At 41.9% G+C, this 14,732-nt stretch overlaps 1 protein-coding gene across 1 annotated transcript; it reads right to left on the reverse strand.

Annotated features, from left to right (window-relative positions):
• Nucleotides 1-12,921: 12,921 nt before the first annotated feature.
• Nucleotides 12,922-13,650, reverse strand: LOC133062814 (olfactory receptor 2M3-like). The gene has a single exon (XM_061152184.1). The coding sequence runs from the start codon at nucleotides 13,648-13,650 to the stop codon at nucleotides 12,922-12,924; it is 729 nt and encodes a 242-aa protein (XP_061008167.1).
• Between the last annotated feature and the right edge of the window lie 1,082 nt (nucleotides 13,651-14,732).

The raw sequence follows: 14,732 nt of genomic DNA on the forward strand, positions 1-14,732 counted from the left end.
ACAGCATGTATACTATCTATGGTGAAACAGATCACCAGCCCAGGTGGGATGCATGAGACAAGTGCTCGGGTCTGGTGCACTGGGAAGACCCAGAGGAATCGGGTGGAGATGGAGGTGGGAGGGGGGATCGGGATGGGGAATACGTGTAACTCTATGGCTGATTCATATCAATGTATGACAAAACCCACTGAAATGTTGTGAAGTAATTAGCCTCCAACTAATTAAAAATAAATAAATAAATAAATAAAAATGGTCTTAAAATCATTAGTAATTCTATCTGGTTCAGCCAAATGTAACACATACTTGTTGTTTAGTCTCTAAGCCATGTCCGATTCTTTTGTGACCCCATGGACTGTAGTCCTCCAAGCTCCTCTGTCCTTGGGATTTCCCAGGCAGGCAAGAATACTGCAGTGGGTTTCCATTTCCTTCTCCAGGAGATTTTCCCAACCAAGGAATTAAGCCCACATCTCTTGCATTGGCAGGCAGATTCTTTACCACTGAGCCACCAGGAAAGCCTAATATGTACTTATTAGATAGTAAATTAAAAAGATATAATAGTAAGCTTAATAAATGACATAATTTCAAAGAAGTTACAAAAACTATTTCAAGGTGTCTGCAACAATTTCAAGTAATCTGTAAATGGCTGTGATTTCTGTTGGTGATTTGAATACTACTGTGATTCATAATTTCCAGAGAGCAGAGGCATCTGCTGGGAGCTTATTATGAACGCAAACCCCAGATGGGCTGTATCTCTGGGGTCCACCAGAGCAGCAGCCAGCTCCATTCCCTCTTCATCTCCAGGTAAAAGAATTCTTTCTTCAATCAGAAATAATTTGATAAGTGGAAAGGTATCTCAAATTAAAAATAATAATCAATAAACATCCTAGTTTTTCATCTTTTGGGGCCATTTCTATTTCTCCCATGAATTTCTGTCCACATTCCTGTCAAAATGTTATGTCTCTCTTGAGTAGCTCTTTATATATTAGAGATGTTAATTGATCTCTCTTTTGGTCAAAAATTAACAAAATTTACCAATTTGTCATTTATCTGTTTGCTTTATACATGGGTGTTTTGATAAACAGATATTATATTCAAAGATCAATCTTTGCAATTTCTTTAGAAAGATCTTTACCTTGTCAGTTGAAGGTGAACATATACCTTGGTTTACATGCTTACTTTCAACTCCTTACTCTTTATTTTGAAATGTAGGTAAAGAGGTTTATTTTCTAAATAGTAAACAAATTATTTTAACATTCATTATGGTGAGAAATACCAGGAAAGATAAAAGCAGCCTTTGACAACTTGAAACTGACCTGACACCACCAGCCAACTTAGGACTAGACCTTGATATTCTTCTGTTGAACATAAACACAGAACATATAAACACAGAACATCAACATCAGACAAAGCCATCTGATACTGAAATAAAGGAAGAAAAAAAGCAAGATACTTATACCGACCTTCTAGGACACCCATCCCTCCAAACTCCCACCCCAACCGAAACACACACACACTTCAACACTTGTGCTGACAAAACCTGTTACAGCCCAAGCCTAGAGGAAGTAGAGTTCACTTGTTGCTCTGTCTGTCCCAGGACCCTGCCCCCCTTACTCTCAGGCCCTCCTGAAGTTCAACCTTTGGACCTGATGTCTTACCTTGACCAGAGAGAATGGCGCCAGATATCAAGCTTCCAATCTAGCATGTAAGGATCTTAGAAGTCATCATTCCATCTCAACAAATAAAAAAGCAGAACAAACTGAAAAATCAACAACTCCTCTTAGATCTATCAGAGAAGTGAGGTTGTTACTGAAAGCTCGACCTCTCTGTACACTGGTGCTGAATCAAATCCCAGGGAAAGAGTTTTGGGTGAAGCAGAAAAGGATAGCTTTATTGCTTTGCCAGGCTAAGAGAGACACACTGGGCTTTGCATTGAAAAACTACATGTCTCAACTCCAGAGAACTTGATGAGGGTTTTATAACAGTAGGTCAGAGGTGGGGTCTCTGACAAGATTAGGGCATGAGCCGGCTTTCACTGATTAGTCTCTTCTCAGATCTCCTAATCTTGATGAGTTTCTCTAGTCCCATTAATCTTGCTTCAGGTGATTTCTTGACTCAATCAGTCAGGCTGACTCTTTGCAAATCCATGAACTGCAGCATGCCAGGCCTCCCTGTCCATCACCAACTCCCAGAGCCTACACAAACTCATGCCCATTGAGTCAGTGAGGCCATCCAACCACCTCATCCTCTGTCATCCCATTCTCCTCTTGCCCCCAATCCCTCCCAGCATCAGGGTCTTTTCCAATGAGTCAGCTCTTCGCATCAGGTGTCCAAAGTACTGGAGTTTCACCTTCAACATCAATCTTTCCAATGAACAGCCAGGACTGATTTCCATTAGGATGGACTGGTTGGATCTCCTTGCAGTCCAAGGGACTATCAAGAGTCTTCTCCAAAACCACAGTTCAAAAGCATCAATTCTTCGTCACTCAGCTTTCTTTACAGCCCAACTCTCACATCCATACATGACTACTGGAAAAACCATAGCCTTGACTAGGTGGACCTTTGTTGGCAAAGTAATGTCTCTGCTTTTTAAAATGCTGTCTAGGTTGGTCATAACTTTCCTTCCAAGGAGTAAGTGTCCTTTAATTTCATGGCTGCAATCACCATCTGCAGTGATTTTGGAGCCCAGAAAAATAAAGTCAACCACTGTTTCCCCATCTATTTACCATGAAGTGATGGGACTAGATGCCATGATCTTAGTTTTCTGAATGTTGAGCTTTCAGCCAACTTTTTCACTCTCCTCTTTCATTTTCATCAAGAGGCTCTTTAGTTCTTCTTCACTTTCTGCCATGAGGGTGGTGTCATCTGCATATCTGAGGTTATTGATATTTCTCCTGGCAATCTTGATTCCAGCTTGTGCTTCCTCCAGCCCAGCGTTGCTCATGATGTACTCTGCATAGAAGTTAAATAAGCAGGGTGACAATATACGGCCTTGACGTACTCCTTTTCCTATATGGAACCAGGCTGTTGTTCCCTGTCCAGTTCTAACTGTTGCTTCCTGACCTGCATACAGGTTTCTCAAGAGGCAGGTCAGGTGGTCTGGTATTCCCATCTCTTTCAGAATTTTCCACAGTTTATTGTGATCCACACAGTCAAAGGTTTTGGCATAGTCAATAAAGCAGAACTAGATGTTTTTCTGGAACTCTCTTGTTTTTTGATGATCCAGCAGATGTTGGTAATTTGCTCTCTGGTTCCTCTACCTTTTCTAAAACCAGCTTGAACATCTGGAAGTTCACAATTCACATGCAGCTGAAGCTTGGCTTGGAGAATTTTGAGCATTACTTTACTGGCATGTGAGATGAGTACAATTGTGTGGTAGTTTGAGAATTCTTTGGCATTGCCTTTCTTTGGGATTGGAATGAAAACTGACCTTTTCCAGTCCTATGGCCACTACTGAGTTTTTCAAATTTGCTGGCATATTGAGTGCAGCACTTTCATAGCATCATCTTTTAAGATTTGAAACAGCTCAACTGGGATTCCATCACCTCCACTAGCTTTGTTAGTAGTGATGCTTCCTAAGGCCCTCTTCACTTCACATTCAGGATGTCTGGTTCTAGGTGAGTGATCACACCATCATGATTAACTGGGTCATGAAGATCTTTTTTGTACAGTTCTTCTGTGTATTCTTGCCACCTCTTCTTAATATCTTCTGTTTCTGTCAAGTTCATACCATTTCTATCCTTTATTGAGCTCATCTTTGCGTGAAATGTTCCCTTGGTATCTCTAATTTTCTTGAAGAGATCTCTAGTCTTTCCCATTCTATTGTTTTCCTCTATTTCTTTGCACTGATCTCTGAGGAAGGCTTTCTTATCTCTCCTTGCTATTTTTTGGATCTCAGCATTCAAATGGGTATATCTTTCCTTTTCTCCTCTGCTATTCGCTTCTCTTCTTTTCAGAGCTATTTGTAAGGCCTCCTCAGACAGCCATTTTGCTTTTTTGCATTTCTTTTTCTTGGGGATGGTCTTGATCCCTGTCTCCTGTACAATGTCACAAACCTCTCTCCATAGTTCATCAGGCCCTCTGTCTGTCAGATCTGAAATCAGATTGATTATATTCTTTGCAGCCAAAGATGGAGAAGCTCTATACAGTCAGCAAAAACAAGTTTGGGAGCAGACTGTGGCTCAGATCATGAACTCCTTATTGCCAAATTCAGACTTAAATTGAAGTGGAGAAAACCACTAAACCATTCAGGTATGACCTAAAGCAAATCTCTTATGACTATACAATGGAAGTGTGAAATAGATTTAAGGGACTAGATTTCTTGACTGCTCCTCCCTTATTAGCAACAGTTTGAATCCCTTTGGAACTCAGGGAAGGTTATAATGGCTGGAGTCTTGCCTACAAGAAATGGAGGACGGAAAGGCTTCCATGTCTGGGAGCCCCATAGGCCCCCGCTTGGCTTCAAAGTAACAGGGCAAACCACTGCCCCTTCTCCCCCCACAACTGGAGAGACAGGCAGATTCAGAGAATCACAACTTAAGTCAAAAACCTCCTCACAAACAGAAACCTTCTTAGGCACTAGTGCTAGGGCAGGAAACCCTGAACTGTAATTGACAAATTGTTGGGGGCTCAGTGTCATCAAGTCTGGAAGTTAAAAACTCCAGGGGCTCGAGTCATCGGTGGTTCCCGTCATTGGTGGTTCCCACACTTTTGTGAATTTTATCTTTAGGAGCCCTACCAGATTCTCACATTAAAAATCCAAGAAAAAGTAGTTAGATTGAAATACACTGTAGCAGTCTGTTGTTCACAAGGCTGCCCTGTGATAGCTTATGGTTAATGATGTTGGATTCGAGATTTCCAAAGATTTAGCTTCTGGACCAGGAATCAGGATTGATCACTCAAGAGCTTTTGTATAGCAGAGTTTTATTAAAGTAAGAAGGGACAGAGAAAGCTTCTGACATAGACATCAAAAGGGGGACAGAGAGTGTACCACTCGCTAGTCTTAGCAAGGGAACTATATACTTTTTAAATTGGCTATTATAATAGATCAAAAGAATGTCTCAAGGTTGTAAGGATCTTACTAGACCCGCTCTGCAATTTACATTTTAAATTGAGAGGATTAGTCTGAAGTTTCTCAAGAAGGAGAAACATGTCCTCAAGCAGGACACATTGTTGTTATATATAGAGTTGAAGAAAAAACATATCCTTGAGCAAGATGAGATGTTTTATTGTGCAATCATCAGCTCTGGGCTTAAAGAAAAAAGTTTGTCCTTTTCTCCTCCTTGAGAACTCCAGACCCCTATCTCCTCTTTGAGAGCCACAGACCTCTCTCCTCCCCGGGGACCCCAGACTTCTTATCAGCCTACCTAGGAAATGACGGTCTCACGTGAAGAAAAATGTTACCGCAGCCTCACCAACCTAGGAGAAGGGAACTACCCAATCCTGTCCCTCTAGCCATCCAGCCTCATCTAATTGTGGGGAAAGCACTGGGAAGCACTGGTAAAGTACATAGCCCAGGGGCACAGGCTCTCTAAAATACTAGGACTTAATCATAGGATTATAAAATGCTTCTCCTCCCCAACTCTTTAACAGCAGTTCCTTTTACCCAGTATATCATGTGTGACTTTCAACAAAAATTTTTCAAAGTGTACCAAAATGTAAAATAGACAGTTTGAAGAGAGATAGCAAGGACCAGAACCAGACTCAGATATGGCAGGGACATTGGAATTTTCAGAGCAATTTGAAGCAGCTATAATTAAGATGCTATGACTTCCCTGGTGGTCTAGTGATTAAGACTCTACACTGCCAATGCAGGGGGCCCAGGATCAGATCCCTGATCAGGAAACTATATCCCACAAGCCACAACTAAGTCCTGAAGTAGCTAAATAAATATATAAGTAAAGTATGCTAAGGGCTCTAATGGAAAAAGTAGACAACATGTGAGAGCAAACAGATGAGTAATGTGTGAGCAGACAGATGGAAATTCTAAGAATTAAAAACAAATACCAGAGTTCAAAAATGCTAGCAGAAAGGAAGAATGCCTTTGATCAGCAGTCCCCAACTTTTTGGTACTAGGGATGGTTACATGGAGGACAGTTTTCCCGTGCACAATGGGAGAGGGATGGTTTAAAAGCACACACCCTAGATCCCTTGCATGCACAGTTCACAGTGTGCTCACACTCCTATTGAAGGAGGAAACAGACAGAGCTGGACTCCTTCTTAGGCCAGGCTGCGAACATTAGGCTACACGCATAGTCACCCTCCCAATGGACTGAACTTTGTGCCCGGTGTCTATAGAAATGGCATACCAGTGGAAAACCAGACCCCCCCGGATAAAAGAGCCTCAGGACTTGTACTTGGACTCTCCGTCTAAAAGAATATGCTAATTATCTTTGTAACAGAACACAGTCATAAATTCCATTATATTTATCAGGATATGACCACAGGCCTATTGATAAATGTCCACTGTTTAACTATCTAGGCTTATGACACATGAATCGTGGGTGAACTTTGATTGTATCCCTCTTTTACCTTGTCCAGACTAGTTTGAAGGAATTTGGGGAGGTGGGTTTGAGCAAGTACACTTAGGGTATATAAGGTTTTCACAAAAACTGGTTGGGCTCCTTGGCTAAGAGGAGACTCTGCCTTGGGCTCGCTGGTATAATAATCTGCACTCCACTATCTGCATTGCCCTTCTGAGTGAGTTTGTTTCCTGGAACGCGTGGCTACAACACTATGAGAATCTAATCTGCCACTGATCTGACAGGAGGCAGAGCTCAGGTGGCAGTGGGAGAGGTAGGGAGTGGCTGCAAATACAGGTGAAGCTTTACTTGCTTGCCCACTGCTTACATCCTGCTGTGCAACCCAGTTCCTAAAAGGCTATGGACCAGTACTGGTACATGGCCCGAGGGGTGGGGACCCCTGACTTTGATGGTCTGATTACTAGACTACATACAGCTGAGGAAAGAATCTCTGCTCTTCAAGATATAACAATATTACTGAGTCCAGGCTCACTCTGCTTGCCACACAAGTCAATAGATCAGAGGTGAGGAGTTGAGGCAAGGAATATGACTTTATTTGGAAAGCTGGCTCACCAAGATGGCAGACTAATGTCTCAAAATAGCCATCTTATAGGGGTCTGGATTCCAGTGTCTTCCACAGAACAGAGAGGGAGGAAGTGAGAAGTAAAGTAAAAAGGCCATTTACCTTGCTAAATAGGAGGGGATATATTAATTTCTTCTATTCTACAGCCTTTCACAGGTGGGCTTGGTCAGATCATCTCTAACAAATGCACTTTAGTTGAACATTCAGGTAGACAGGCAGGGTTCCCTGAGACAGGCCATTATGTATGATTATAATAACAAAAAGCAATGAAAACAAAGATTAAAGCCAAAGAAACAGATCCAACATGGAGTCAGAGTTGGCTCTTCCCTGCAAAAATAATAGAAACTTCAACAACTGAAAAGTAAACAAAAAAAAAGACAGATAAAAAAGAAACTATCTAAGAAATGTGAGATAATGAAAGAAGTTGTAACACACTCATAATGGAAATACAAAGAGAAGAAACACAAGAAACAATTGAAGCAATTAAGGCCAAGAATTTCCCCAAATTAAAAGGTCATATAGTCTGTATGGTTTTTCCAGTAATCATGTATGGATGTGAGAGTTGAACCATAAAAAAGGCTGAACACCAAAGAACTGATGCTTTCAAATTGCAGTGTTGGAGAAGACTCTTGAGAGCCATTTGGATTGCAAGGAGATCAAATCAGTCAATCCTAAAGGAAATCAACCCTAAATAGTCATTTGAAGGACTGTTGCTGAAGCTCTAATACTTTGGCCACATGATTCAAAGAGCCAACAAAGTGGAAAAGACCATGATACTAGAAAAGACTGAAGGCAAAAGGTGAATGGGGTGGCGGAGGAGGAGATGGTTAGATAGCAACATCAATGTCACGGACATGAATTTGACCAAACTCCAGGAGATAGTGAGGGACAGAGCAGCCTGTTGTGCAGTAGTCTATGGGGTCACAAAGTGTCGGAAATGACTTAGCAACTGAACAACAACAATCAAAACATGCAGAGATCAAGGAAGTTAAGGGAATACCAAGCAGGTGTCAACTACAAATTGGTGCTTGTCAAGAGTTCGCCATCTGCCTCTAGAGAGATTGAATCCTGGGCTGTTGCAGCTGTTGACCTTCAACATGCCCTCAAGGCAGTTCAGGATGGTGAATGAGACACTCTGTGCTCCAAGGAATGTGGTGAAACAAGTCTTTAGATATATGTTTTCAGGAACTGACTTCAAGATCCCAATCCTTGTATCTCTTCATATCTAGAAAAGCACTAAATCCCTTCATGGTGACATCAGCTCCTCCTGACTAGCAGAAAACCTTCTGCAAAATGAGTGCTTGATTGCACTGGACTCGCTCTTCACCAAAATCTTATATATTGACCTTCCCTTACTACCTGTTTGGAGCAGTCTCTCAGAGCTATCTGAGGTGCTGTTTTCCGGGCCAAAGTCCTCATTTTGCCCCAAATAAAATTTAACTTACAACTCTCACATTGTGCATCTTTTTAGTCAACAAAAAGGAAAAATGCTTCCAAACCCACACATATGGATACCACATTTAACTGCAAAAATAAATAAATAAACAAATGAATAATTTTTAAAAAATCAAAGAGATAATGGGATCCAGGATTATACTTGGAAAACTTGAAAGAAATAAGATGAGGGACATGCAGAAACCAAATTCTTACCACTGTACTGTTTTGTCAATTCTCTACAGTCAAGACTGAGGTGAAAAAAAAAAAAAAAAAGACTGAGGTAAAACCAGACAACAAATATTAAGAAGTTTCCCCCTGATCCCTGGTACCTGGAAACCACCTGATACTTTAATCTCCACCTAATCACCCATAAATAAACACCTAAGACTCTCTGTCCAAAAGAATACCACCCTTCGGTGAAGCTGCAGTCTCAGTTCCAGTAGAGGTCAGCAGAGGTGGAAAAGGTGGAAGCCCCCAGGCACTCACATATGGACAAAGCTCAGGGCCCCAGGGAGGAGGAGGAGGAGGCAGAGACCCCAACCTGGATCTCCACCCTTCTGCCTTCCAGACTGATTCAGAGGGCACCTCCTGCTGGAGAATTGCCCAGCCTGCCCTATGCCTGGCCCTGGTGGATGGAGATGTGTTTACCTGCTTTAGGATGGCAGGCAGCCCCCAGGGAACCAATTGGTCTTTCAGGTACACTGCATCTTTAGCTCCAGACAGGGGACACAGCCTTGTCATAGCAAAACCATTTGTATAACTCAATGAAGCTATGAGTCATGCCATGTAATGCCATCCACCCAAAATGGATGGATCACAGTGAACAGTTCTGGCAAATCATGGTCCACTGGAGGAGGGAATGGCAAACTACTCCAATATTCTTGGCTGGTAACCCCATGGACAGTATGAAAAGGCAAAAATAAATGATGCTGGAAGATGAGACCCCCAGGTCAGAAGGTGTCAACTATGTCAACTATGCTATTGGGGAAGAGCAGAGGGCAATTACTAATAGCTCCAGAGAGAATGAAGTAGCTGGGCCAAAGCAGAAAAGATGCTCAGTTGTGAATGTGTCTGGTGGTGAAAGTAAAGTCCTATGTTGTAAAGAACAATATTACATAGGAAACTGGAATATTAGGTCCATGAATCAAGGTAAATTGGATGTGGTCAAATAGCAGATGGCAAGATTGAATATTGACATCTCATAGGAATCAGTGAACTGAAAAGGACAGAAATGGGAGAATTTAATTCAGATGAACATTAAATCTACTACTGTGGACAAGAATCCCTTAGAAGAAATGGAGTAGCCCTCACAGACAATGAAGTCTAAAATGCAGTGCTTTGATGCAGTCTGAAAAACAACAGAATGATCTTGGTTTGTTTCCAAGGCAAACCATTCAACATCACAGTAATCGAACTATTCCCCAACCACTGATGCCAAAGAAGCTGAAGTTGACCAGTTCTATTGAAGAAAAAGATGTCCTTTTCATCATAGGAGATTGAAAGGCAAAAGTAGGAAGTCAAGAGATACCTGGAATAACAGGCAAGTTTGGCCTTGGAGTACAGAATGAAGCAGGGCAAAGACTAAAAGAATTCTGTCTAAAGAACACGCTGGTTATAGCAAACACTCTTTTTCAACAACTCAACAGACAACTCTACACATGGACATCAGCAAATGGTCAATATCGAAATCAGATTGATTATATTCTCTGCAGCCAGAGATGGGGAAGTTCTATACAGTCAGTAGAAACAAAACCTGGAGCTGACTGTGGCTTAGATCATGAGCTCTTTATTGCAAAATTCAGACTTAAATTGAAGAAAGTAGGGAAAACCACTAGGCCATGCAGGTGTGACCTGAATCAGATCTCTTATGATTATACAGTAGAAGTGATGAATAGATGCAAGAGATTATATCTGGTAGACAGAGTGCCTGAAGAACTATGGGCAGAGATTCATAACATTATACAGTAGGTGGTGACCAAAACTATCTCCAAGAAAAAGAAACACAAAAAGGTAAAATGGTTGTCTGAGGTCTTACAAATAGTTGAGGAAAAAAGAGAAGTGAAAGACAAGGGATAAAGGGAAAGATATATCCAACTGAATACAGAGTTCCAGAGAATAGCAAGGAGAGATAAGAAGGCCTTCTTAAATGAAAAATGTGAAGAAATAGGGGAAAACAATAGGATGGGAAAGACTAGAGATCTCTTCAAGAAGATTGGAGATATCAAGGGAACATTCCATGCAAGGATGGGCATGATAAAGGACATAAATGGTAGGGACCTAAGAGAAGCAGTAGACATTAAGAAGAGATAGCAAGAATACCCAGAAGAACTATACAAAAAAGGTCTTAATGACCTGGAAAACCATGATGGTGTGGTCACACACCTAGAGCCAGACATCCTAGAGTGTGAAGTCAAGTGGGCCTTAGGGAGAATTACTTTGAACAAAGCTAGTGGAGGTGATGGAATCCCAGTTGAGGTTTCTAAAATCCTGAAACATGATGATGTTAAAATACTTCATTTGATATGTCAGCAAATTTGGAAAAACAGCAATGGCCACAGAACTGGAAAGATCTGTTTTCATTTCAATCCCAAAGAAGGGCAATGCCAAAGAAAGTTCAAACTACTGAACAATTGAGCTTACTTCACAAGCTAGCAAGGTTATGCTCAAAATCCTAGGCTTCAGCAATGCCTGAATGGAGAACTTCCAGATGTATAAGCTGAATTTCAAAGAGGCAGAGCAGCCAGAAATCAAATTGCGAGCATTCGTTGGGTCACTAAGAAAGCAAGGGAGTTCCAGGAAAACATCAACCTCTGCTTCATTGACTACACTAAGGCCTTTGACTATGTGGATCACAACAAACTGGAAAATTCTTAAAGAGATGGGAATATCAGACCACCTTACCTGTCTCCTGAGAAATCTGTATGTGGGTTAAGAAGCATCAGTTAGAACATTACATGGAACAAATGACTGGTTCCAAACTGGGAAAGGAGTACAACACAGTATGTTATCACCCTGCTTATTTAACTTCTTTGCAGAGTACATCATGTGAAATGCTGGGCTGGATAAAGCACAAACTGGAGTCAAGATTGCCAGGAGAAATATCAACAACCTCAGATATGCAAATGATACCACTTTAATGGCTGAAAGTGAAGAGGAACTAAAGAGTCTCTTGATGAGGGTGAAAGAGAAGAGTGAAAAAACTGGCTTAAAACTCAACATTCAAAAACCTAAGATCATGGCATCCAGTCTCATCACTTAATGGCAAATAGGAGGGGAAAAAGTAGAAGCAGTGACGAATTTTATTTTCTTGGGCTCCAAAGTCATTGCAGATGGTGACTACAGCCATGAAATTAAAAGACATTTGCTCCTTGGAAGAAAAGCTATGACAAAACTAGACAGCATACTAAAACACAGAGACATTACTTTGCTGACAAAGGTCTGTATAGTCAAAGCTATGGTTTTTCCAGTAGTCATGTAAGAATGTGAGAGTTGGATCATAGAGAAAGTTGAGTGCTAAAAAGTTCGTGCAATTGAATTGTGGTGCTGGAGAAGACTCTTGAGAGTCCCTTGGACAGCAAGGAGATCCACCAGTGGATCCTAAAGGAATCCTAAAGGAAATCAACCTTGAATAATTATTAGAAGGACTGTTGCTAGAGCTATAATACTTTGGCCAGTAGATCCCCAAATAACCTGACTGCAAGGAACTTTTGTGTCTTCTGTTTCATCTGCAGTGTTGTACTGACAGACAGACTATAAAGATGTTCTGGCTGTTTTTGAGATTTGATACTTTGGCTTATTTAATGTACAATTTCAAGAAGGCACAAAACTCTTTACATTGCTTACTAACATAAGATAGACTGAAATAGAGTTTGTATTATAATAAGTAACTAGTAGTTAGTGCCAGAAAACAATGGACTTTACTGGTAGCTATGATGGTACAGATGATAAAGTGAAACCCAGAGAAAGAAATAACATTGTCCAGGTTGCTCAGCTCCTACCTGTCAGACTCTACCTCTGACCTATGTACCACATTTCAGTGGACAGTGAGTTCTAAATCAGTTCTCACTCCTTGCTCACTTTTAGCATGCAGATCAGAAGAAAGACAGTCTCTGGCAATTCTGGGGAAAAGGTAAAAATGTATTTATGAGCCTTCACTGCATGGAAATAGCAGTGTTCATGGAGGAAAGACTCATTGTGAAACTGATAACTACCATGTTTCCTCGACATCTTCCATCCAAATGCTTTCAGGTTACTCAGCTCATAGCCTCACCCCAACCAGCCTGAAGGGGCTGATGAGTACAGAGGGGGATGTGCCACAAGAGAATCTGAGCTTGCAGGAGAAGGAGCAGAACAAGAGAGGAAGCCTCAGAAGGATGGGCATGTCTACACTCTCCATGTCCCCAGGACCTTCTTAAAGGCCCTTATTACCTCCCTGTTCCTCAGGCTGTAAATGAGTGGGTTGAGCATTGGAGCAATGATGGTGTAGAAGGTGGAGATGGCTCTGTCTTCTGCTGCTGTCCTAGCAGAAGCTTTCTGCATGTAGTTAAATAGGCCACCCCCATAGTAAAGACCCACCACAGTCAGGTGCGAGGAGCAAGTAGTCAGAGCCTTCTGTTTCCCCTCAGTGGAGGGCATGTTAATCACAGCCATGAGGATCCGGGCATAGGAAGCCACAATGACCCCCAGGGGCAGCAGCATCATGACTACACAGCAAGCATAGATGAGGTCCTGAAAAAGTGAGGTGTCTGCACAGGAGAGCCGCAACAGGGTGGGGACCTCACAGAAGAAGTGGTCCACCTGGAGAGAGCCACAGTAGGGGAAGCTGAAGACCATGCCCACATAAATTACACTGTCAGTCACTCCAACCATCCAGGATGCAAAAGCCATCAGGCAGCAGGCCTTCCAGTTCATGAGCACAGGGTACCGCAGCGGGTGACAAACAGCCACATACCTGTCATAGGCCATGACTGCCAGGAGGAAGTACTCAGCACTTCCTACCGTGACCACTAAGAAGACCTGAGTGGCACAGCCACCCCGAGAGATGAACTTATTTCCCGAGAGGAAGTTGGCTGCCATCTTGGGCACCACTGTGCCCATCATGGTCAGGTCCATGATGGAGACCTGACTAAGAAAAAAGTACATGGGAGTGTGTAGGCGGCTGTCAGCTTGTATGATCAGGAGGAAGAGGATGTTGCCAGTCAGAGAAGCAGCAGAGGCCAGAAGGACAAGGGAAAAAAGGAAAAAGTCAGATGGTGAGTAGCTGAACAGACCCAAAAGGATGAAATCTGACAGGGAAGTATGGTTCCATACATCCATGGCCTTGAGCCTAAGAAAAAAATAAATGAGCAAACATAAGAACAAAATGACTAACCTGGCATCTCCATTGTACAAGGAAAATAACCTCCTCTGGTTTCTTTTAAAGGACAGTGCTCAGCCCTCTGTTTTAGCCCCATCCTTTCCTCCTACAGTGAAAATCCATTTCCTCTCCACCGTCCTCAGTATTTGAGCTTATTTCTCTTGAAAGACTAGGGAGCAGGCCCCCAGAGGGAGAAGGTCAGAGAATGCAAGGGAGACAGAGAAGGACTTTTAATTAGCAAGTGAATACCTAGAGATTTAGGGAAGGAGAGTATAGATTTAAGAAGATATAGGGGAATAAAATTTGTCACCCCAAAATGTCACTTTGGCTTTTGGATTATTTCAAGCTGAAAACAATCAAGACCTAAAAGACTAAAGAATAAGCTTCAACCCTCCCCCTAAGTGCCTAAAAGAATTTCAATAAAAGACTTGTCCCAGAATAGACCTATCATCAGAGAGATCTGCAAAGGACATGGATTTAGAGTGTATGTGTGGGGGAAACTGTGGGCAGAGTCTGCTCTGTTCCAGCAAGGCCCAGCAAACATTTATTTACCAAATTTTGGGTTTTCATCCCCATGTCCATTGTCTTCCTCCCATTTGAAGTCCCAAACTACTACCCTCAACATCTTATTTTTCTTGAAAGCTGAAGATGGTATTTAAAATGAGGGTTTTAACCCTTTTGGTGAGTTACTCAGGTTTCCTGAGTCTCTCTCAGGTATGTATGTTCTTAAACCTTTATTTGATTTTCTCCTGTGAATCTGTCTCATGTCAATTTAGTTCCTAGACCAGCCAGAAACTAGACAGGTGGAAGAAAATTTCTTCTTCTCTGATTTGTAGAA

This window comes from Dama dama, chromosome 9 (genome assembly GCF_033118175.1).
Source record: "Dama dama isolate Ldn47 chromosome 9, ASM3311817v1, whole genome shotgun sequence".
NCBI lineage: Eukaryota > Metazoa > Chordata > Mammalia > Artiodactyla > Cervidae > Dama > Dama dama.